The sequence below is a fragment of the Pantherophis guttatus genome, chromosome 2 (assembly GCF_059756535.1).
Source record: "Pantherophis guttatus breed Tessera chromosome 2, ASM5975653v1, whole genome shotgun sequence".
Lineage (NCBI taxonomy): Eukaryota > Metazoa > Chordata > Lepidosauria > Squamata > Colubridae > Pantherophis > Pantherophis guttatus.
Window position 1 is genome coordinate 15,125,746 of NC_142064.1, and position 23,100 is coordinate 15,148,845.

At 40.6% G+C, this 23,100-nt stretch overlaps 1 protein-coding gene across 1 annotated transcript in view; it reads left to right on the plus strand.

Annotated features, from left to right (window-relative positions):
• DCC (DCC netrin 1 receptor) overlaps positions 1 to 23,100 on the plus strand; it is a 1,302,851-nt gene that overhangs the window by 1,104,601 nt on the left and 175,150 nt on the right. The window contains exon 15 of the mRNA XM_034401555.3: positions 1,461 to 1,655. Coding sequence (XP_034257446.1) covers positions 1,461 to 1,655 — 195 coding nt within the window. The remainder of the gene's footprint in view (positions 1 to 1,460; positions 1,656 to 23,100) is intronic.

The window sequence follows — 23,100 nt, forward strand, 5'->3', positions numbered from 1 at the left end:
CTGAGACATGTATATTTACCTTCATATCTGTATTTGTCTTCCCCAGTTCTACCTATTCAGTAAAGAAATGCTAACAACTTATCTCTTTCTGTTGTAAAGATATGAGCCAGTCTCTCTGGCTGCTCTGAAGTGGCTTGTGATATAGCAGCACCTTTGCAAAGTGGCAAGCAAAGAATTTCCTTTAATTTTGCAAGATTTTAAAGCACCCATTGTTACGAATGATGGTCATCAGGAATATCTGTTTTCATGGCATGACATTCATTCAAATGCTTTGTAAATGCATATTCAGTTTTTAAAAAAAAAAAGCTGTTTTGAGTGAACTATAGGAGGTTAAACAATTAGGAGGTTGACCTGAGTAAACATTGAAGCATAAAGGAAATTTTACAAGCACTTTGCTTATGGCTAACTGACTGGAATTGTTATGTTTCTGTTTGACTATATAGTAGTTATGCACTGTTAAAAATGTGTTTGTAGATCCTTTCCCTGTTTTCTCTCTTACATTTATTGATTTCTTCTTAACCCCACATTATTGTCATCGCTCTCTTCCCCCCTCTCCTTAAATAATAATTGTGGTTTCATTATATTTCAATTTTTCCATTTAGGGGGAATAAATGGTAATACGAGGAAGACTGCATTCAGCAAATGTTATGTTTTGTCCTGTGAGGTATTATAACTGGAAAAAAATATTCAGCTAGGTAGGATTATTCAGAAGCTAAGTACAGTACTGAAGTAATTTGCATGTTAAGTGCCCTCCCCACAAAAAAATCAGACACATTTTTACCTAATATTGAAATCAATCAATCGGAATTTTATATATTGCATTTTAACTTTAAAAAGTAAGGTTCAGAGACAACTGGCACATCTGAATGGAAGAGAAAGATTAAAAAAAAATCAAGACAGTATCCATATAATCAAAGCCCAGGAACTCTTTAATGTATATTGTGCATATGACATATAATTAAAAAAGGACCAGAACTTTGATTTCATGCCCTACTATGGAGTTTTTAATGCTCTACAATAAAATCAGTAGTTTTAGCAATTAAAACAATTTGGCACTTCATCTACAGAGATTTTTTGGCAAGTGTTTTATCTAACCAATATAATGTCAATAGACACAATGTTCATCAGAACACACTTGATACTTCTTTTTTGCATCATGGCCTTTGACAATAATAGAATAACAGAGTTGGAAGGGACTTTGGAGGTCTTCTAGTCCAACCCCCTGCTCAAGCAGGAGACCCTATACCATCTCAGACAAGTGACTGTCCAGTCTTTTCTTAAAAACCTCCAGTGATGGAGCATCCACAACTTCTGAAGGCAAGCTGCTCCATTGGTTAATAGTCCTCACTGTTAGGAAGTTCCTCCTTAATTCCAGGTTGCTTCTCTCCTTGAGAAATCTTCCTGTTGTTCAGATGCCTTTATGTCAATGGTAACAATCCCGTCTTTCTTTTGACTTCCAGAATCACAGGTGCCTGATCAGCCAAGCTCTCTTCACGTCAGGCCTTTGTCAACCAGCATTGTCATGAGCTGGACCCCACCATTGAATCCAAACATCATTGTACGTGGCTACATCATTGGCTATGGGGTAGGCAGCCCCTATGCCGAGACAGTGCGGGTGGACAGTAAACAACGGTACTATTCCATCGAACATCTGGGTAGGTGATTGTTTTCTTTCTGGTTGCTTAATATAGAACCGTTTCAGCTACATCCTAACCCTACAGGGGAATTACAAGCCAGCTCCTGCCTGTTTTCAAGAAATTCACAGCAAAAGCATGTCCATGGAAGAATTGATTTTCGATTAACTGGAAACGCCAGACACACAGTGTGGGAAGACAATGACAGTCCTCTTAGATAACATATTTCTACAACACTATATTCTAGCTTCATTACTCAAAAGAGTTTGTTTTTTTTTTATTTTGTGAAGCGTGTATAAGATAACAGATATAAGTATAAACCTGGTTATGAATACGAATAAATGGGGACATTAGGACAGGGATGGTAGGCACGTTGGTGCGCTTATGCACCCCCCCCCTTACAGACCTCTTAGGAATGGGGTGAGGTCAACAGTAGACAGTCTTAAGGTTAAAGTTTTGGGGGTTTGGGAAAGAAACCACAGAGTCAGGTAGTGCATTCCAGGCATTGACCAGGCATTTTCTGCAATCAAGTTTGGAGCGGTTTACCTTAAGTTTGTATCTGTTGTGTATTGTTGTGGTTGAAGCTGAAATAATCATTGATAGATAGGATGTTGTAGCAGATAATTTTGTGTACTACGCTTAGGTCAGACCGAAGGTGGCATAGTTCTAAGTTGTCTAAGCCCAAAATTTCAAGCCTGGTGGCATAAGGTATTTTGTTGCGAGCAGAGGAATGGAGGACTCTTCTCATGAAATATCTCTGGACTTGCTCAATTGTATTAATGTCTGATATGCAGTGCGGGTTCCAGACAGATGAGCTGTATTCAAGAATTGGTCTAGCAAATGTTTTGTATGCTCTAGTTAGCAGTACAATATTACCAGAGAAGAAGCTACGCAAGATTAGGTTAACAACTCTTAATGCCTTTTTGGCAATGTTGTTACAGTGGGCTCTGGCACTTAGATCATTAGAGATGAGTACTCCAAGGTCCTTGACAGAGTGAGGGTCGTCTATGAGGTCGTATCTGCCCAGCTTGTATTTTGTGTTCACTATGAGTAGAACATGAGAACCGTTTTGGGGTAGTGATTAAGGCATCAGGCTAGAAACCAGAAGACTGTGAATTCTAGTCCTTCTTTAAGCCTGAAGCCAACTCGGTGCTTCTCATCACTAGGAAGCGAGCACCACTTCTGAAATCTAGCCACGAAAACTGCAGGTACTACTTGAGGCAGTCATCAGGAGTCAACACTGACTTGAAGGCATACAAACTCATCTCTAGAATGTAGGCAGGCACAGAGTTCCTTCCAGCCTAAGGGGTTCAGGGTACATTTGTCAGAGGCACCACCAGGATCAGATTACCAGGCAAAATTTAGGATTCCTTTAGCCTAGATCAGTGGTAGGCAAACTTGGCTCTTTCACACCCTGTGGACTTCAACTCCCAGAATTCCTAAGCCAAGCTGTCTTAGGAATTCTGGGAGTTGAAGTCCACAGGGTGTGAAAGAGCCAAATTTACCTACCACTCTCCTAGATAATGTCAGGGTTCCAAGAAATAGATTCATAGCAAGCAAAACTCTTGAGGCAGGTAGATTCCCGAAAGAATAGCTTTATTGGAAATATCATATTGGCACAGATCTAGTTAAAACTGACTCTGAAGTCTCCTGCAGTTTTCACCTAATTAAAAGTTTTTCTACTTTCTCAAAACAATCAGTCACATGGTCCAATCACGGTGCGGACTGGTAGCCGGGTAGCATCACTCCGCTTCCTTCGACCAGGTGTGAGAATGTCTTTGGTTCCTAAGAGAAGATATTTTGTTTTGGCTACAGAATCCCCTCTATTTCAAATCCCGCCCTCCCTATCCCTCAGCTCCAGGGTGGCAAAACTGAAGTGGTTCAAAATGGCTTCGGTCAGGTCAGCTTCAGGGTCGACAGATGTCTTCCAACAGATAGCAGTTTATCCTTAGTAGTCATCCCATGTAGTGGAGGAGGTGTCTTTCCTATTCTGAAACCGAGTAGCAGAGAATTGTCATCATTGATACTCATCTGATAATAATGTGGAGATGTGTTTCCACTTTCAGCCACCAAGTTGTTACTTTTCCTCTGCTCTCATTTAAACTTAAGGAGAAATACTTAAGTTCTTAGCTGCAGCTTTGGCTTTATTCTGTTGTAACCTTTTCATATCTAATACTTACTCCATTGCTTTATTTTATAATGTTACTATTTTGTTGTTATTTTATTCTGTGTTATGACATTCCTATATTATGGCCTGTGATTACAATGGCTTGTTTACTTACTTACTTACTTATTTACATTGTAATGGTTGACAAACTGGCCAGTATCATAGGAAAAGATTCCCTGTTTCCAGTGGTGAAATTCAAAAAATTTCCCTACCGGTTCTGTGGGTGTGGCTTGGTGGGCGTGGCTTGGTGGGGGGGTCATGTGACTGGATGGGTGTGGCCAATTTTTTTTTTTTACTTTTTTAAAGTAAAGGTTGGAACCTTCTATCATATGTGGTGGACCTGTTCAATGACAAAAAGGTTTTGGTCTAGAGTTCGAATTTGGTTACAGGAAATAATTGAAGAGGAATTAGACTTATCCCCTGAAATATTTCTTTTGGGAATAATTAGTAATGGGCTTACTAAAGATAAAATCCAACTTATAATTCATATTACAACAGCGGCTAGATTAGTTTATGCGAAATTTTGGAAAGATAAAACCATACCACCAGAGGAAATTTTAATAAATAAAATTTTAGAGTGCGCAGAAATGTCAAAACTAACGAACAAGCTAAATAACGATGAGAAATCAAAACACCATGTAGTATGGGGAAAGTGGTACGAATGGTTAAATAATAGGATAAAATCATGATATCAGGGTATGCTTATTATTATGCTTATTTCTTGCAATTTAAGTGTGAAGTATACCTGATGTATATCTTGTAAATATGTACAAACACTGCACTTCTGATTTTAGTAGAGATTTGATGTTTTTAATCATAAAACTAATAAAGTATATTTAAAAAAAATAAAAAATAAAAAAAATTAACTAAAAAAAGTTTTTAAAAAGTTCCGAGGATCAGCTGTGACTACCGGTTCGGGCAAATAGTAAAAAATACTTTTAAAAAGTTTTTTTAAAAAGAGGTTCCAATGATCCCACAGCACAGCTGATTGTCACAGCTGATCACTGGAACCTTTTTTTTTACTTTTTGTAAGCATTTTTTTACTACCCATTCACCCAAACCAGTGTTCTGTCCCAGCTCCGGATTCCCGAGGATATAGACACACACCAACAGTCCTTATCAAATTTATTAAGTAGCAAGAATAAACCAAAGTCTGGCAAAGGTTGGCAACCAGCCCAGAAAACAAGATAAGACTTTTCCAAAAATGCTCTGATGATAATTACAAGTTGTTTCCAGCAAGAAACTTACTAACGGCATGCGACTTAAATAGGCTAAGGGAGTGGCCAATTATCCTCAAACCTTACTCTCAAGGAGACTTCTCCTTCCTCCTGAGTAGCCACTCCTGCCTTTTGGCAGCCCTGAGTGCTCGAGCATTGAGGAGAGGCTCTTCCACTTCGCTCTCTCCACTTGAAGGAGCCTCTGGAGGTTCTGAAGGCCCTGGCTGAGTCTCTGCCTCTGGCATCACATCCTCTTCAGCCTCCTCGCTGTCCGACGCGAGCACCGGCTGCGCAGGCTGCTGGCGCGACACCACACCAGCCTCCTCGTCATCGGGATCAGCCACGATCCGCGCAGGCCGCTGGTGGGCCACAACAACCGGTAGTAAAAAAATGCTTTAAAAAGTAAAAAAAAAAAAAGGTTCCAACGATCAGCTGTGACAATCAGCTGTGCTGTACAATGGTTGGAACTCTTTTTTTTACTTTTTTTTTAAAAAAAAATTATAAACTTTATTAACAAATAAATAAAACACACACAAAACATATATAACAAAACACAGCCAAAAAAAAAGTACATTATACAATAAAACAATTATATATATTCAATCATTTGAAGCGTCTGTTTCGTAGTGATGTATCCAGTTACACAATTATACATATTCCCATAAATCTTAACTCACTGATTCCTTTTTACCTCTTTACCCTCTCCTCTCTTCTGCTCTCTAAGGCTTCTTTTTTTTTTTTGTTCTATATATTACCTTCACTTTCTGAGTTTCTCTCTAAAGATTTTATATGCTAGCAATTGGAAATCGGAAAAAATCCCATCGGAAGAAGATACAATAGATAAGATAACACAATGTGCGGAAATGGATAGGTTAACAAAAGAATTAAAGGAAAAAGAAGACACTGAATTTTATAAAGTTTGGAATAAATAATATCATTGGCATAGGGTAGCTACGGAAGAAATATAATTAGAAACCAGATAGAATAAAAGTATCGTTGTGCATGTAACCACCTCCTTATGGGCGGTAAAATCTTTTTTTTTTTTAAAGCATTTTTTTTACTACCGATTCAGGCAAACCAGACTTAACTGGGAGCATTTCACCCCTGCCTGTTTCCTTTCTCTTCTGTGCAAATTCCTTTTCAGAGGATATCTGGGACCAAATAGTCCAGCCTTAAGAAATGTAAGACAGGAATGATATAAAGTAGCCTACGGGTAAAATCTAATAAATGACAAACTTGCTTCTCTGAAGTCCACGAATTCCATTCTGTGGGACTGGATTGGAAGGAAACCAAGAAGAATTATTTATAGGAAAGATTAAACACAAGTTTGGGAAACCCTCTTTTTTTCATCTTCTCCCTCCCAGTGTTTAGATTTCTGCCACTCTTATAATGGCTTGTAGTTCAGAGGCAGTGCCTTAGCCCTTGTAGTTATAGCCCTCCAGTATTTTGGATTTAATTTTTAATCATTGGAACAGGCATTTCAGAACCTGGGACCATGTGAATCCAACATCTGTCAAATTCTAGTGTCACTTCCTAACATTGTCTCTGTCACTTTCTAACATTGTACAGCTGCTGTTTCTGTTGCACTCTGTTGCAATCTTGGAAACAGACACAGTTGCTTTAATGAGTCCCAGAGAGGTCTGATATACAAGCCATCTCTTCTGAATCAAATCCAAAGCATTGAATAACCTCATTAATTAGCACCGAAGCAGCAGAGAGCCTGGGTTATGAGCTTTCCCCCCCAATATTAGAGTCTAATCCAGAAAATGGCAAATTTAAGAGTCTCTGTAATTACTTAACTTGCCTGCTGCTTGTTAATTTTGTTGTCATCCCTAATGCCTTTAATAAAGCTGCTGAATTGTTCAGGAAAGTGTAAAACAGCCGATCAAATGAGGAGCCTGTCGATCTGGAGACGGATTCTTAAACACAATCAGCATTTTATATTCTATGACTGCAAATGTTAACAGCTATTCAGAATACACCTTTGCCTCATCCCCAATTTTAAATGCTAACGAGTCCCACACTATATTTCAGAACAAATTTACCCCATCGGTGCCCAGGTTCGAACAGGATGGCAATCAAACTTGCATACTTTTTTATGTGTCAAAATAGTGTCAGGAGGTGTTTCATTATCTAGTCCTCATTACATACTTTCTCTGACATTTTGCCTTGGCACCATGCAGAGAAAATGTTTTATTCGATGGATGGAAAGGAAACTTTGCCAGGGCACAAAGACCAAATGTTGAGAGAAAGATTTCTTAAAGGAATTCACGGCTACATCTGAATACGTATCAGTGTCAGCACTTCAGCCTGCATTTATTTTATTTGAGACGATATCGAAACCTGACAATCAGTTCTACAAACTTATCCATGCATTTTTTTTTTAATCGTTCCTGAGTTACGTTGTCCCTTGGGCAGTCCTAAATAGCTAACAGAGGCAAAAACTTCTTTGAATTAGGTTCAACTTCTAGTGCCTTCAGAAAGATGTTTAGGTAGTTTTCTTTCTTCTTAATAGATAAAATTACCATTAATTGAATAAAATAAATAACCCAGCAAGAGATGAGGCACCGGAAAATCAGCCCCGGCCGCTTCTCTCCCCAGCAGAGGGAAGAAAAGAGGGAGGTGTAGCAGAGGGATAGAAGAGCCAGATGCGGTTCTGCAGCCGCGGGTTGCTGACCCCTGTTCTAGGCAAATTGAATCTATCATATATGCCCTTCTTCAGTTCTTGCTTTACAGAGACATGTGCATTAATCTTACCTCTTCCTGTTGAGGAGCATGATGGCTTGAGTGGTTAGGACACTGGGGTGGAGGTTAGGAAGCTTGCATTCAAGACCTGAGCGCTACCATAGTTGAGTTCCCGTCCTTTGCTCCAGTTCTTGCCGGGGACAATGAAAAAAGACTCCAACTGGATGTCCACCCAGGCAATGGTGATGTCACTGAATAATCCTTTCCACTCACAAGCATCTTGGTGATTCTAACAAAAGTGCTAAGCTACCGCTTCCTGTTGTACTATTACAACAGGAAGATTGTAAAGACTTTAACAATTTTTGCTTGTACTCCCTTGGAAACACATATAGTTTCTTTGGTACATGTAAAATGCATTTGAAAGAAACTGTTAGGTACGGGCTAATATTTTGATCAATTCATATCAATTGATCATTTTCTGCAGCTATGTCGTCTAATAATCCTGACTGTTGTACTTTTATGTTTTTCTTATTTGCTAGCATGTGCTTGCTTATTTTCTTATTTGTTTGTTTATATCACACAGTTAACTCGATTGGGAGTCACAGATTGTGAAAAGCATAGTAAAAATGGTTGCTCGTCCAGAGAAACAATCATAACAGACTTGCCCTCAAAGCCTGATAAGATGAAATAAAAAATATTTTATTTCTAAAATACTGTATTTTTCAGAGTATAAGATGCACCTTTTTTCCCCTAAAAGGGGGTGAAAATTTGGGTGCGTCTTATATACCGAATGTAGCCCCGCCCACCAACTGGCCCCCACCCTTTGGCCTCTGCCTCCCAGCAGTTTACCTCCTTGCAGCAAGAAGAAACAGCTTGTTTCAGCTTCAGCTCAGCCTAATTAGCACAAGTTGATTGGATCGGCCTCCCAACTCTCAGCTGTTTTGTTCTCAGCTGTTTTGTGCAGACCTCTGCTGCTTGCTGCAAGGAAGTAAATTGCTGGGAGCAGGGTTTTTTTTCTTGTGCTAATCAAGCTATGCTGAAAATGAAAATGAAAGTAAAACAGGCTGTTTGCTGCAATGAGGCAAAATTGCTGGGAGGCAGAGGCAGATTACTTTTTCTTGTTTTCCTTACAAAAAAAGGTAGGTGCGTTTTATAGTCTGGTGCGTCTTATATTCCAAAAAATAGGTTAAGTAATCCTTCATCCAGACTTTTTAAAACTACAGTATACTTACCATTGGTAAGATAGACAGCTAATAAATTTGATAATTAATAATAATAATGGCTCTTATTGTAGTCTTTGACTTACAATCAGAACTGCAATCAAGATTTCCATTGCTAAGAAAGGCAGTTATTAAGTGAGTTACACCTGATTTTGCAACCTTTTTTTTTTGCCATGGTTGTTCAGTGAATCACTGGAGTTGTTAAATGAATCATGTGATTATTATTGACTTTGCTTGACTTTCTTGATTTTGCTGGCTGGGAAGATCACAAAAGGTGATTCCATGACCCTGAGGTGCTGCAGCCATCACAATTGGAAGGTGCTGGTACTCACCTTTAAAGCCCTACATGGCTTAGGTCCAGGGTATTTGCAGGATCATCTCCTACCCGCCTCCCACCATCCTGTTCGATTTCATAGGGCTGCCCTCCTCAGGATACCGTCAGCCAGACAATGCCAGCTGGCGACATCCAGGGGTAGAGTGTTCTCCATGGGCACTCCTGTCCTCTGGATCGAGTTACCCACTGAGCTTCGGACGGCGCCTGATCTCTGCTTCTTCCATTGGGACTTGAAGACCTGGCTGTCTCAACAAATGGGTTGACCTTGATCCTTGGGTTTTTCTTATTTTGATTGTCGTTGTTTTAACTGGGTTTTAATCTTTTTAACCTTTTATTATTGTATGTTTTTTAACTTGTGTTTGCCGCCCTGAGTCCTTAGGGAGAAGGGCGGCATATAAATTTTTGGTAAAATAAAATAATAAATAAATAAATAATTGTACCTTGGTTGCAGTGGTGGGATTCAGCCAGTTCGCACCACTTCGGGAGAACCGGTTGTTAACTTTCTGAGCAATTTGGAAAACTGGTTGTTGGAAGAAATCATTAGGGCAGAGAACCGGTTGTTAAATTATTTGAATCCCACCATTGCCTGGTTGCCAAGTGACAAAATTTTGATTGTATGACCATGGCAATGCTATGATAATTGTAAGTGCAAGGACTGATTGTAAGTCAATTTTTAAAGTGTTGTTGTAACTGATTATTAAACGAATGGTTGTAGATGTACTTTTAATTATAACCTCCTTTCTAGTTTTTTATATGGTTCTTCTAGAGTTCTTTTACAGTTCTTGGTGTAATAATTACTTTATAGCTTTGTATTAATAATTCTGAACTGTAGAGATTTTCCCATCATTTATAAATTGGATTAATTGCATCACAATGATTATTTCTTTGTGCTGGTCAATTTTGAAAGCATTTCATAGTGACATTAATTTAATAATTGCCTTTTTAGACTGCTGCAATTTAGGTGTCTCAGTGAAGAAAATAAACTTGATGTTATAATACAATTAAAAACCCACCCTTTGGCCTCCATCTCAATCAAAACTCTTCAGTCTATCTAGCAGTACCAGAATGGGCATCAAGAAAGTTAGGATGGCACTTGCAACAAAGCTTCACTCCTTGTGTATATTCAGTACATTGATGACTAGAGTAGAGTAGAGTAGAGTAGAGTAGAGTAGAGTAGAGTAGAGTAGAGTAGAGTAGAGTAGAATAGAATAGAATAGAATAGAATAGAATAGAATAGAATAGAATAGAATAGAATAGAATAGAATAGAATAGAATAAATAGAATAGAATAGAATAGAATTCTTTATTGGCAAAGTGTGATTGGACACATAAGGAATTTGTCTTTGGTGCATAAGCTCTCATTGTACATAAAAGCTTTATCACTTATCATTTAAAAGCTTAAGTCTGTAGATAATTTCATAGCCCTCTTTTTGACTCATGCAGTATACATGTCCTCAATATCTCAATGTATAAAGGAGCAGGAGAGGAACACAGTGGCACAGTTAGGATGCTGGCTTGAAAGCAGCAAGCTCATGTTCAATACTTGAGTGCTGCTGTAGGGTGGGGTGAGCTCCCATCCTTTGCTCCAGCTCCTGCTGAGTGATGATGTCACTAGCTAATTCTTTCAACCCAGAAGCACCTTGGTGCCTCCAACACGAGTGTGATACGAAGGAGCAATATATCCATCACACTGTTGTAATTGCACTATATCAGTGAGATGGGCAGCATAGAAATTTAATAAAATAAATAAATATTTTCTCTTCCTGTGGACATCATCGAATCTAGCTTAGATTATCTCATGCATTACATAGATGTGATCAGTCTACACACCACAGCTATTAAAAATCCAAAAATCTTCTGGCATTTTTGCCCGGAAGCAACCTGATGCAAAGGGATTCTAGAGTTCTCTACTAGTACGAGGCATGTCAATTTTATCATTTATGTAACTCTGTTGTGAACTAAGTCATACTGTGTCTGGAACAATCTGCTAGATAGGTCAGGTTAAAATGCCTGAGATGCCAGCTTAAACGCAGTAGAGGCAAAAATAGACCCCTTTCTTCATTCCCTTCAAAAGAAAAGACTAGCAAGTTAGCAAAGAAATGTAAATAAGCATAAGAACCGTACAGCAATCACGTTTAGACTTCATAAAAACGAACAATTGTTGAGAATTCCTGCGCCGCATGAAATAATGCTATGTTTAGACACTTCTTGGCAATTCCCACTTAGCTTCTCCTGTCACTAAAGTGGTAAACTAATGTTCAGATGCTGCCTTTTTGGTTTATTTGGCAGAACATTCAAAACAGAATTTCTAGATTCTTCCCATTTTAAGAGGCTAGAATTAGCTTTCAACCCTCTTATTAAACAGAAATAAGTTAGGACTCTCACAATGGCATCACACTCTGACGTTCTTTTGGACTGCAACTCCTATGAACCCTTGTCAATGACCATGTTGGCTCATTGATCAGATGTGAGTTGGTCTAAAATATCTGGAGAACATTAAGCTGGCATACCTCCAAGGTAAATGTATTTCTCAGAGAGGGAAGAGTAGGAATCAGTGACCAGAATCGTTTACTTTGCAAACAGAACAGATTTTTGTTTTAGGATTAGTGAGACCAACTACAGCTAATTAATTAAAGTTGTCCAGATGGTTTTCAACCACAGGTCAAACTTGTGTCTCTTGATACTTAAGACTTAGTGACCTATAAAGTCAGTGCTAAAAAGGAGACTGCAGAAAAGAAAATCTTCTCCTAAGTTTTTTTCCCCCTCTGTTTGATATCCTTTTCTGTTTAAAGGCTCAACTCTTATAGCTATTGCTGATGCTACAAACAAGAAATTTCCAACAAATCTGATACACAGCATGGTACATAAGCCCAAAGGGATTCACATCATTGGAGTGTCTGATTTTCACAACAGCTAGTCCTAAAGCTTGCCTTACTTCTGTGCGGGAAGACAAATAGCAGTTGATCCCCATAAGGCTAAATTCCAACAGAAATCAATGCAGTTGTGAAAGAGTCACCACTAAATTTGTAATGGCAGTAAGAATTTCTCTGTGACAAAAAAAAAACAAGGAAAAATTCTGCTCATACAGTTTGAAAATAGATCTGTTTCAACCAACACACTGAAACATAGAATCATATGTTTCTATGTTTCTAGAAACATAATCATATGTTTCTATGTTAATCATAGTCCAAAGCCCTGTCCAAAGCAGGAATCCTTATACCATCCTGGACAAATGAATGTCCAATTCATTTTACATAGAATATAGAATAACATGAGTCGGAAGGGACCTTGGAGGTCTTCTAGTCTAACCCCCTGCTCAAGCAGGAAACCCTACACCACTTCAGACAAATGGTTGTCCAATCTCTTCTTAAAAACTTCCAGTGTTGGAGCATTTACAACTTCTGGAGGCAAGTTGTTCCACTGATTAATATGAAAGTTCATATTGCAGTGAACTTTCATTTTAAGTTAAAAATAAAGTAAGATTAAAAACCGATTGGCACATCTGAATGGAAGAGAAAGGTTTTTTTAAAAAAAGCAAGACAGTATCCACATAATGTCAATAGACACAATGTTCGTCAGGACAGATTTGATACTTTTTTGCATCATGGCCTTTGACACTAATAGAATAACAGAGTTGGAAGGGACCTTGGAGGTCTTCTAGTCCAACCCTCTGCTCAAGCAGAAAACCCTATACCAGTGATGGCTAACCTTTTTGCTGTCGCGTGCCAAAAGCGGGGGGGAGCACGGAGGGGTCTCGCACATGTGTGCCCACACCCATAATTCAATGCGCCCCATCACCGCGCACATGACCCCGCTGCGCTCCCCCCACTTTTGGCATGTAATGGCCCAGTGGGCTCGGTAGGCCCATTTTTTGCCCTCCCCAGAGCCTTTCTTGGAGCCTGGGGAGGACGAAAACGGCCTTCCCCATGCCCCCGGAGGCCGGAAACAGCCTATTTTCCAACTTCCGGTGGGCCCAGAAGGCCTGAAAATCAGCTGGCTGGCACGTGCATGCATGCTGGAGCTGAGCTAGGGCAACACTCGCATGCCCACCAATATGGCTCCGTGTGCCACCTGTGGCACGTGTGCCATAGGTTCGCCATCACGGCCCTATACTATTTCAGACAAATGGTTGTTCAATCTATTCGTCAAAACTTCCATTGTTGGAGCACCCATAACTTCTAGAGGCAAGTTGTTCCACTGATCAATTGTTCTAATTGTCAGGAAATTTCTCCTTAGTTCTAAGTTGTTTCTCTCCTTGATAGGTTTCCACCCATTGCTTCTTGTCCTGCCTTTGGATAATTGGCTGACCCCATCTTTTTTGTGGCAAACCCTTAGATATTGGAACACTGCTATCATGTCACCTAGCCCCTCTTTTCATTAAAATAGGCATACCCAATTCTTCAACTGTTTTTCATATGTTTTACCTTCCAATTCCCTAATTTCTTTTCCCCGAAGTTCCCCTAAAGATTTCTATGTCCTTGCCGCAGTGGTGGGTTGCCCCCGGTTCGCACCGGTTCTATAGAACCGGTAGTAAAACCGGCGGGAGGCTCCACCCACCGACCCCAACATCATCAAAACATTTCATCATTTGACGTCATTCTGCGTGCTTGCGCAGAAGGGCGCGCGTGCGGCCCCACTGCAAACTGATAGTAAAGGTAAGTAGAACCCACCCGTGCCTTGCAGCCATGTTTTTTTTGCGTCCCAGAAAAAAAATATATGCATAGGTTTATGTGTTTCATTCCAGAGATATCTGGAAATTGGCACCAATGCCTTTCCTTTCCTCCTTTTCTGGAATGCAAATTTTATTGGACATTCTTCTAGAAAAGTGTTCACCACCTTTTTTTATTCATCCATATCTCAGGAGGCCACGACCATAAATTTCCCATTCTTTGTGGCTTTCCACACTCATAGTCATATCAAATGGTTATTTAAAAGATTTTACCAGTATTTTTTAATTTATTACAGCCCTGAGGTCTGGTACAAACTTCGTTATTCAGTTGATAAGCCATGTCTCTTCATGACCCCATGGACTTTAACATGTTAGGCAGAAGTGGCTTTCACATAATTTTACCACCAGTTCTCCATGCGCTGACAATGTGAGCGTGCGCCTTCCATGCATGCACACCAGTGGTGGGTTCCTCCCGGTTCGGTCCGGTTCGGCCGAGCCGGTAGCGGTGACAATATGACGTCACCGAACCGGTTCTCCCCCCCGCCCTCCCACCCCCCCACCCCCCACATTATTCTTACCTTTTATTTGGTCCCACCCCCAATCTATTGCTGCCTCCTGAGTCCCAGCTGATGACTAGAGGGAAAAAAACTGTTTAAACTCTTGCCGCGGGGCTTCAAAGGGCCGTCCTACAGCTGATCAGTGTTAAAAGCAAACAAATGAGTTGGGTCGTAAGTGCGAGGACTGGTCGTAAGTGCGAGGACCTTCCAGAAATGACTCTGACCAGCTAGCCATGCCTACCTAGTCACATGACCTCCAAGCCACACCCACAGAACCAGTAGTAAAAAAAATTAGAACCCACCCCTGATGCACATGTCCTTCTGTGCATGCGCTTTGGTCACGTGTGCAGCTTGCACACCTGCACGCGGCTTAGAAAATGTGACTAAATAGGATGGCATAGCGCGGGGCGAGTGGGCGAGCCCACCCACAGGTCACCACTACTGGTTCTCCTGAACCAGTCTGAACCGGCTGACTACCACCACTGATGCCAGGACACCCGTCCTCTTGGATTTTATCCAACTTCATGTTTGTTGCATCAATAATGCTATCTAACTATTTTATACTCTGCCATCCCCTTGTCCTTTTGCCTTCAATCTTTCTCAAAATCAGGGTCTTTTTCCAGTGCAGATACAAACTGGTTTGATCCAGATCCTGAAAAGATAAATAAGGCCTTAAATTTAGCATCTATAGAGCCTGGTTTTTCAAGTTGTTGGTTGTAAATGCTCAGCTCCATCTGGTCACCTGGACTCTACCCCAAATTAAGGGATTACAGCAGTGGTGAAATTCAATTTTTTTTTACTACCGGTTCTGTGGCCGTGGCTTGGTGGGCATCGTGTGGCTTGGTGGGTGTGGCTTGGTGGGCGTGGCAGGGGAAGGATACTGCAAAATCTCCATTCCCACCCCACTCTGGGGCCAGCCAGAGGTGGCATTTTGCTGGTTCTCCGAACTACTCAAAATTTCTGCTACCGGTTCTCCAGAACCTGTCAGAACCTGATGGATTTAACCTCTGGATTACAGGGTTGTAAAAAAAGGAGGAGGTTTATCTTTCACTATGGTTTTTTTCCCCACTGCCCTCCGTTGCTATTCAGTCCTGCTACAACTTTCAAAATCTTCTTTCCTGATCTCTAACTTTCATTTACTTGAAATGTCCATCAGCAGAATTCTGGTTTCTGTTGTTAGAACAGATTTCTAGACTAACTGCACATTCCACTGGCCCGTTAACATAAAATTAATATACAAGGGGGTGGAAAAAATCATTTTAGAGATGAAATAGAGTGGGAAAAATCAATTGACTTTGAAGGTGGATGGGGAAAAGAATGTATCTGATTAATCTTAAAAGGGGATTTGGAGAAATTAATGAATGCAATAAATTAGATCCGTAAGTTAGATGGGGAGATCCATTGATTTTAATAATGGTTTGGGGAACAGCTCATTTCTGGTAGATGGGCATTGGAATTAAATAATTTCAAAGACATTAAGAAGCGTATCTGTTTCAAAGTGGATTCTAAAGTTTTAATGCTACCACTCTAGAAGGATACTAAGCATATTTGGATCTAAGAGCTTCAAATCAGTTTGATGAAGATTAGAGCCAGTTTGGTGTAGTGGTTAAGGTGTTGGCCTAGAAACCAGGAGACTGTGAGTTCTAGTCCTGCCTTAGGTATGAAAGCTGGCTTGGATGGCTTTGGTCCAGCCACTTTCTCTCAGTTCAATTCACCTCACAGCGGAGGTGGTATTCAGCCGGTTTGGACCGGTTTACCCAAACCGGTAGAGGAAATCGCAGGTGGGCCTATCCACCCGCCCACCCATCCTGGCTCTATGCCATCCTATTTAGGCACATTTTTGAGGCCGGGCACATGCGTGGGAGGCGCACAAGGAAAGCACATGTGCAGAAGGCCAGGCGCATGTGTGGAAGGCAGGCGTGTGCGCAAACCAGGCACACGTGCGCAGCAAACCGGTAGTAACATAATGTGAAACCCACCGCTGCCTCACAGGATTGTTGTAGTGGGGTTGTTGTAGTGGGGAAAATAGGAGGAGGAAAGATGTCTTAAGTTACTTACATGGTAGTAAAGGTGGGATAAAAATCTAGTAAATTTGTGAATATATTTGACATGTATTGACCAGGTCCTCTGTTATCAAAGCTATTTTTAATGTCCCCAATTTTTCCCAATCTCCTGCAATGGGAAGCAATATATACTATATATTGGGGCTGTAAAATGGATAAAGATGCTTTGTTTTAACAAACATTCGAAACGAAGTTTCCCCTTGAAGCTACTTGGCAAAGCAGTGCAGTCCTTCTGCCCCTAAGAGTAAAGCAAAGGAATCATGTTGCTTCACCTCACTCTACTTTGGAGTCCCTGTCATCTCTCTCTTCTTACACAAGAGAGGAAAGATGAGAGGGACTTTCTCAGCGGACATTGCAACAGAGCTTCCATGAGTACTAGAGGTTTATCCACAGTGTGTTTCAAGAACCCTTCCAATTTCACCAGAAGTCCTGCAAAAAGGGGTGGTTTTGGCATATCAGATCAGGAAAACATCTCAGTAGAAGAAGAAAGTTGAAAGGACTTTATTCCCACCGCATATTTCTCACAGAGCTCAAAACTATGCCCCTCTCTTTATACAGAGGCCTGCTTCATAAAAACCTAACCCAGTAACTTGTAATGTCTGCATTTCTGAGTACAAACAACTATCCACAGGGTATTTGCATTAGCATTTCTGGCAATGCAACAGCAAGATACGTCGCTTTTTCCAGTGCTTTGTAACTTTCTACCCTTCTCTGAAAACTCTAGGGTTCCTTCTGTATAACTGGTAGCACACAGTGTCATAAATACATTTGGTATTCTGAGTTTCTTTAGGATTATGTTGGACATTTTTGCAATCTATTCCTTTGGGTTTCTTTTTCTTCAGCTAACACTTATTCCTGGTCTGTATTTGATCAGTTTATTGCTTTATTTCCTAAGATATAACACCACCATTTTAAAAAGCTTGGTTGAATGTTACCATATTTTTCAGTGTATAAGATGCTCCAGACTATAAGATGCACCATCTTATAGTCTTTGGGGGCAGGAAAACCCCCCCAAAAAATCTGCTTTCGCCTTCCAGCATCCATCCGGTATTCATCTGGCTCGTTCACCGTGGCCCATTTGGCGCTAACATGGCCCATTCGCCACGGCCCGTTTGCCGTGGCCCGTTTGCCTCCACCTGTTCGCTGCTGTCCGTTTGCCGCCGCTGCAGCCCATTCACCACCACCCATTCACCACTGCCGCAGCCCATTCAGCATGGCCCATTTGCCACTGCCAAACCCCGCCACCTGGAACCGGCCAAAAATACGACACAGGGAGGCCAAAAATGGGGTGTGCGGAGGCCGAAAACAGCTGAAGGGTGGGGACCGGCGGGTGGGCGGGGCTTTGGCAATATTTGGTGTATAAGACGCACCACAATTTTCACCCACTTTTAGGCGGAGAGTGTGTCTTATATTCCAAAAAGTGTGGTATATCTTATAATCATACTCATTGAACTTGCAATGCATATTAGAATAATTAGAAGGATTCACAATGTTAAAAGAGTTTGAGTTTCTTGAAAATCCATCCAAGTTTGTCTTCCAAATGCCTTAGCAGTTAGCAGGAGCAGAGCTCAATCTTGTGAGAAAAAACAGAGAGTAGGTGTTGGCCAGGAAAAGCCAATGATGAGATTTGCTCTTGAATTCTTGAACTATTTTAGTTAGTTAGTTAGTTAGTTAGTTAGTTAGTTAGTTAGTTAGTTAGTTAGTTAGTTAGATTTAGAGTCCACCTGACTCTCTCGGTGGCTCATCTATTAAAATAATAACAAATGCAACATAAAATATACAAGATCAACAGCCATTAAATTAACATCATTAATTAGGTAATAAAAAGAAAACTTACAATGAGAAAATTACTGTCTTTTTCTATTGATTCTACATTTTTAGGGCTCTAGCATCAAAATATTGGCTGAAGAGCAAGGAAAAACTAAATAAATACATTTTATATAACACAAGAACATTTTACATCATTCCAACGTTTCCTCTATTCCAAAATCTTGGCTCCCTCTGCTTTTATCCTCTTCAACTTTGCAAAAAAACCATGCCTAACAGAAAAAGAGAACCAGAGATGGGGTGGAAAATACTTCATGGGAAGTGGAGCTGAGAGATTGAGGCTTCATCATTGCGCAGATATCCTTTGTGCAATGACATCATGTGGCTTACTGGGTGGGTATTTCTGGAACTGGGAGGCTTATTCACAGGGTTGTAAATCATCCATTATTTCCAGCAGAATTTCTTTGAAACATGAGTTGCATAGTGGTGCATTGCAATCTTGTAGATTGGGTTGCCTCTATTCTGTTTCTCCATGCATTAAAAAAAAAAAAAATAAGGTGCTTCCATTGGTATCAATTCTGCTTTAATGACAAATCGTCCAAGAACACAAATGAGGTTAAAATTTAAATTAACCTGGATTAAGTCCTCCTGAGAGGCAAGATTATTTTTTGAAATCATCTCAGCCAGGGTGTCTGCATAAGATGGAAGGGAACCATTTTCTAAGCAGAATCTCGCCGTGTATCTAAACAGCAAGGGAAATTAACCGCTTTGGTGAACACCAGACTGATAGGAGGTTAATGCTGAGCTAATGCAGCATTAAAAAATGAAAACTGCTAATATGATTAAGAGTAACTTAATAGGATTAAAAGATTCTTCAAAATGGGATATGTTCTTAAGATGGGCTTTAGATCTACTTTGCATTACTCTGGCTGAATGTTGCACCTGCTCCAACAAAGAAGACAAGCTTCAAGGAAAGCATCCAGGGCTGAAATTGCAGTGTGCCTTTTGCTTTAAACTCTGTCATGAAATTTTACGGAAAGGGGAGAGGAAACCTTTGAAATGGGTTTCAAAGGAAACCAAACGACTTGTGGCTTCTTATAGTCATCTCTGTTGAGAGTTGGCCAAGAGGCATGTTTGAGAAGAAACACCAACTACAGTGACACCATAATAAGGAATCCATTGGAATGAGGCAACTATGTCATTGTTGCTCAGTCACCAAGTCGTGTCCGACTCTTTGAGACCCATGGACCATAGCATGCCAGGCTCCCCTGTCCTCCCATGTCTCCCGGAGTTTGTCCGAATTCATGTTCATTGGGTCGATGGCATTAGTTCACCATCGCATCCTCTGCCGTCCCTTTCTCCTTTTGCCTTCAATTGGGCAACTACAGCAAAATATTCCAATTTCATTTTAAATCCTATTTTATTCCAATTTCATTTTAAATCCTATTTTATCCAATTCCATTTTAAATTGTTTTTATCAGATTTGAGTAATAAATAAAACTAAAGTACAGAGTAAAGTAAAGTACATACATATTTTTTTTTCTTCTAGCAGTGACCTGCTCAGCTAACTACATTTATTTATTTATTTATTTACTTATTTATTAAATTTCTATACCGCCCTTCTCCAATAGGACTCAGGGCGGTGCACAGCCAAGATAAAAACAAAGCATACAAAATTTAAGAACAGTATTAAAATAATTAAATATTTTGGCCGAAATTAAGATAACCCAATTTAAAATCAATTTAAAATTTAACTCAGGCCAGCCCAGCTTGTTGAAATAAATAGGTTTTCAGGGCCCGACGAAAAATCCGGAGGTCTGTTATTATACGTAACTCTGGGGGAAGGTTGTTCCAGAGGGTGGGCGCCGTCACAGAGAAGGCTCTCCCCCTGGGGGTCGCCAGCCGACATTGTCTGGCGGACGGCACCCTGAGGAGGCCCACTCTGTGCGAGCGTACTGGCCGGTGGGAGGCTATTGGTGGCAGAAGGTGGTCTCGTAAATACCCCGGCCCTAAGCCATGGAGCGCTTTAAAGGTGGTCACCAACACCTTGAAGCGCACCCGGAAGACCACTGGGAGCCAGTGCAGCTCGCGCAGGAGAGGTGTCACATGGGAGCGCCTCGTCGCCCCCATAATCCCCCGCGCGGCCGCGTTCTGGACCAGCTGGAGCCTCCGGGTGCACCCCAGAGGGAGCCCCATGTAGAGAGCGTTGCAGTAGTCCAGGCGGGAAATGACTAGTGCCTGAGTGACTGTGCGTAGAGAGTCCCGATCTAGAAAGGGGCGCAGCTGGCGTATCAGGCGAACCTGATAAAAAGCCCCCCTGGACACGGCCGTCAAATGATCTTCTAAAGACAGCCGTGCGTCCACGAGGACGCCCAAGTTGTGAGCCCTCTCCATGGGGGCGAGTGATTTGCCCCCAATAGCCAGTGATGGCGTCAGCTGGCTATATCGGGACGCTGGAAGCCACAGCCACTCGGTCTTGGAGGGGTTGAGTCGGAGCCTGTTTCTCCCCATCCAGGCCCGCACGGCCTCCAGACACTGGGACATCACTTCAAGGGCATCGTTGGGGTGGCCTGGGGTATCTGTAAGGGCGTGTTCTGTGTTCCTATATGACTCTCTCAGCATTCCAAATCTGGTGCCAATACACTCCATGTTTATATCACATGTATTCTGTCAGGACATACTACCAGTCCTCCAGTTCCCCTGCCAATATTTGGAGAGTGCTATCAGCACTCTGTATTTTCATATGCTTCTGTCCTCACTCCAGGCATTTTGGCATTCCCCTCTACCACCTCTGTTACCGCAAGAGACACTCCAATCACATTCCATATGAGGGAGGGAGGGATCCTTGGTGGTGTCTGAGCTTGGAGGTTTTCTTGAAGACTTTTCAGGACTTTTCTGGTTACTCTATGGTATCCCTTGGCATCCTCAAACCTTTTTCGCAGCTTTGGAGGTCTTCAGCTGTCTTCTTGCAATGGATGGTGATCCTCACCATACTCTATTCATTTCTTACACAGACAAATCTTTGAAAGATACAGAGGGAAGGATGGTAGCACTTGACAGCTACAATGTATCACCTTCTTGGAGGTCCTGAGTCCATCCGTCCGTATGTTTAGTGGTTAGTGAAAAGTTTTCCATTCAAGTTTAGAAGTGAGGCAATTGCTTTCAAAAGAAGACAAAGCTCACTTAACCAGACTTCTGCTTAACCTCTACTTTAGATATGGTCTGCTAAATTGAATTAATTTGTTTTCTCTAGATGTTGAAATATACCCAAGCATCTATTTGTATTCATTAATTAATGTTTGTCTGTCTGTGTCTCTGTCTCTGTCTCAGTCTCTGCCTCTATCTATCTATCATCTATCTATCTAATCATCATCATCTATTATATCATCTATCTATCTCTCCATCAATCCATCCTATCATTCTATCTATCATTCTATCTATCTATCTATTTATCTATCTATCTATCTATCATCTATCTATCTATCTATCTATCTATCTATCTATCTATCTATCTAGCATCAATCAATCAATCAATCTATCTATCTATCTAGCATCTATCTATTAATTATCTATCTATCATCTATTAATTATCTATCTATCTATCTCATCTATCTATCCATCCATCCATCCTATCATTATCTACCTACCTACCTATCTACCTATATATCTATCTATGTATCTATCTATGTATCTATGTATCTATCTATCCATCCATCCATCCATCCTTCCATCCAATCATTATCATTATCAATCTAGCGATCTAGCGATCTATGCATAATTTACATATCAGTATTATTTCCAAATATTCCAGCATTATTTATCTAACAAAATTATATGGTGAAGTACAAACATTATTTTTTTTTCCTACTTGGCATCTCATGATTCATCAAGGCTCATTTGCATTTTATAAAAGAAGCTGCTGAAATGAGTTCTTTTACCTGCGGATGTCATTCAGGAATGGGTAATGGGGATTAATGAGTAGGGTTGGGTGGGTAGGGTTTGAGTTTGTAGCAAAGAAGCTGTTGGCTTTTATGGACCCCTTCTCTCTAATGACCCATAACAATGAAAACATTAATTGGACTTCTTTTACCAAAGGACAGGAGAAAGTGGTCAGTCATGTTGCTATAGAAACAACTCCCTTTCCTTTCCCTTTTATGCACAATTGTGGGAAGGGACCTTGTGCAAATTTGTTCCTTGCAAATCACGTTCTTAGTCGAAAAGCTAATTGTGGAAATTTTGTGAATAAATCTCTGTATCCATCTCCACGCATACCAAATGATTTCTGCTCAGCTAGTGAGGATGCAGTGAGCACCAGTACAATGAATAATTCTGGGAGAATGATCTGATCACCCTCGAGTGTTATGAATGAATAACTGCTCCAGTTATTCATCAGGCCATTTTTTAAAAAAAAGTAGGCTTCCTTTTCTGGCAGTGAACATGCCATCCATCTCATTAGTAACATTAACCAAATGTATCAATGTAGGACATAAAAGTAATTACAAAATATGGGGGTAGAGAATCATTGAGCAGTATTGTAAAATAAGTAATATTGATTCATTTGGCATTTAAATAATAGGATTAATCATCCTCAGCATGTCCAGGATTATAAATTGAAATGAAATATGGAATTTCATAACAAGGATGTCAGTCTCTCAAGCTTATTCTTTTTTTCCACTTTGAGACTGGCCAAGTATCTGAGCAAAAATCCATCCACAAGACTCACTGAGACATAACATGGAAGGGTTGAAAGAGATCATGGAATTCATCTAGTCCAACCATCTCTCTATG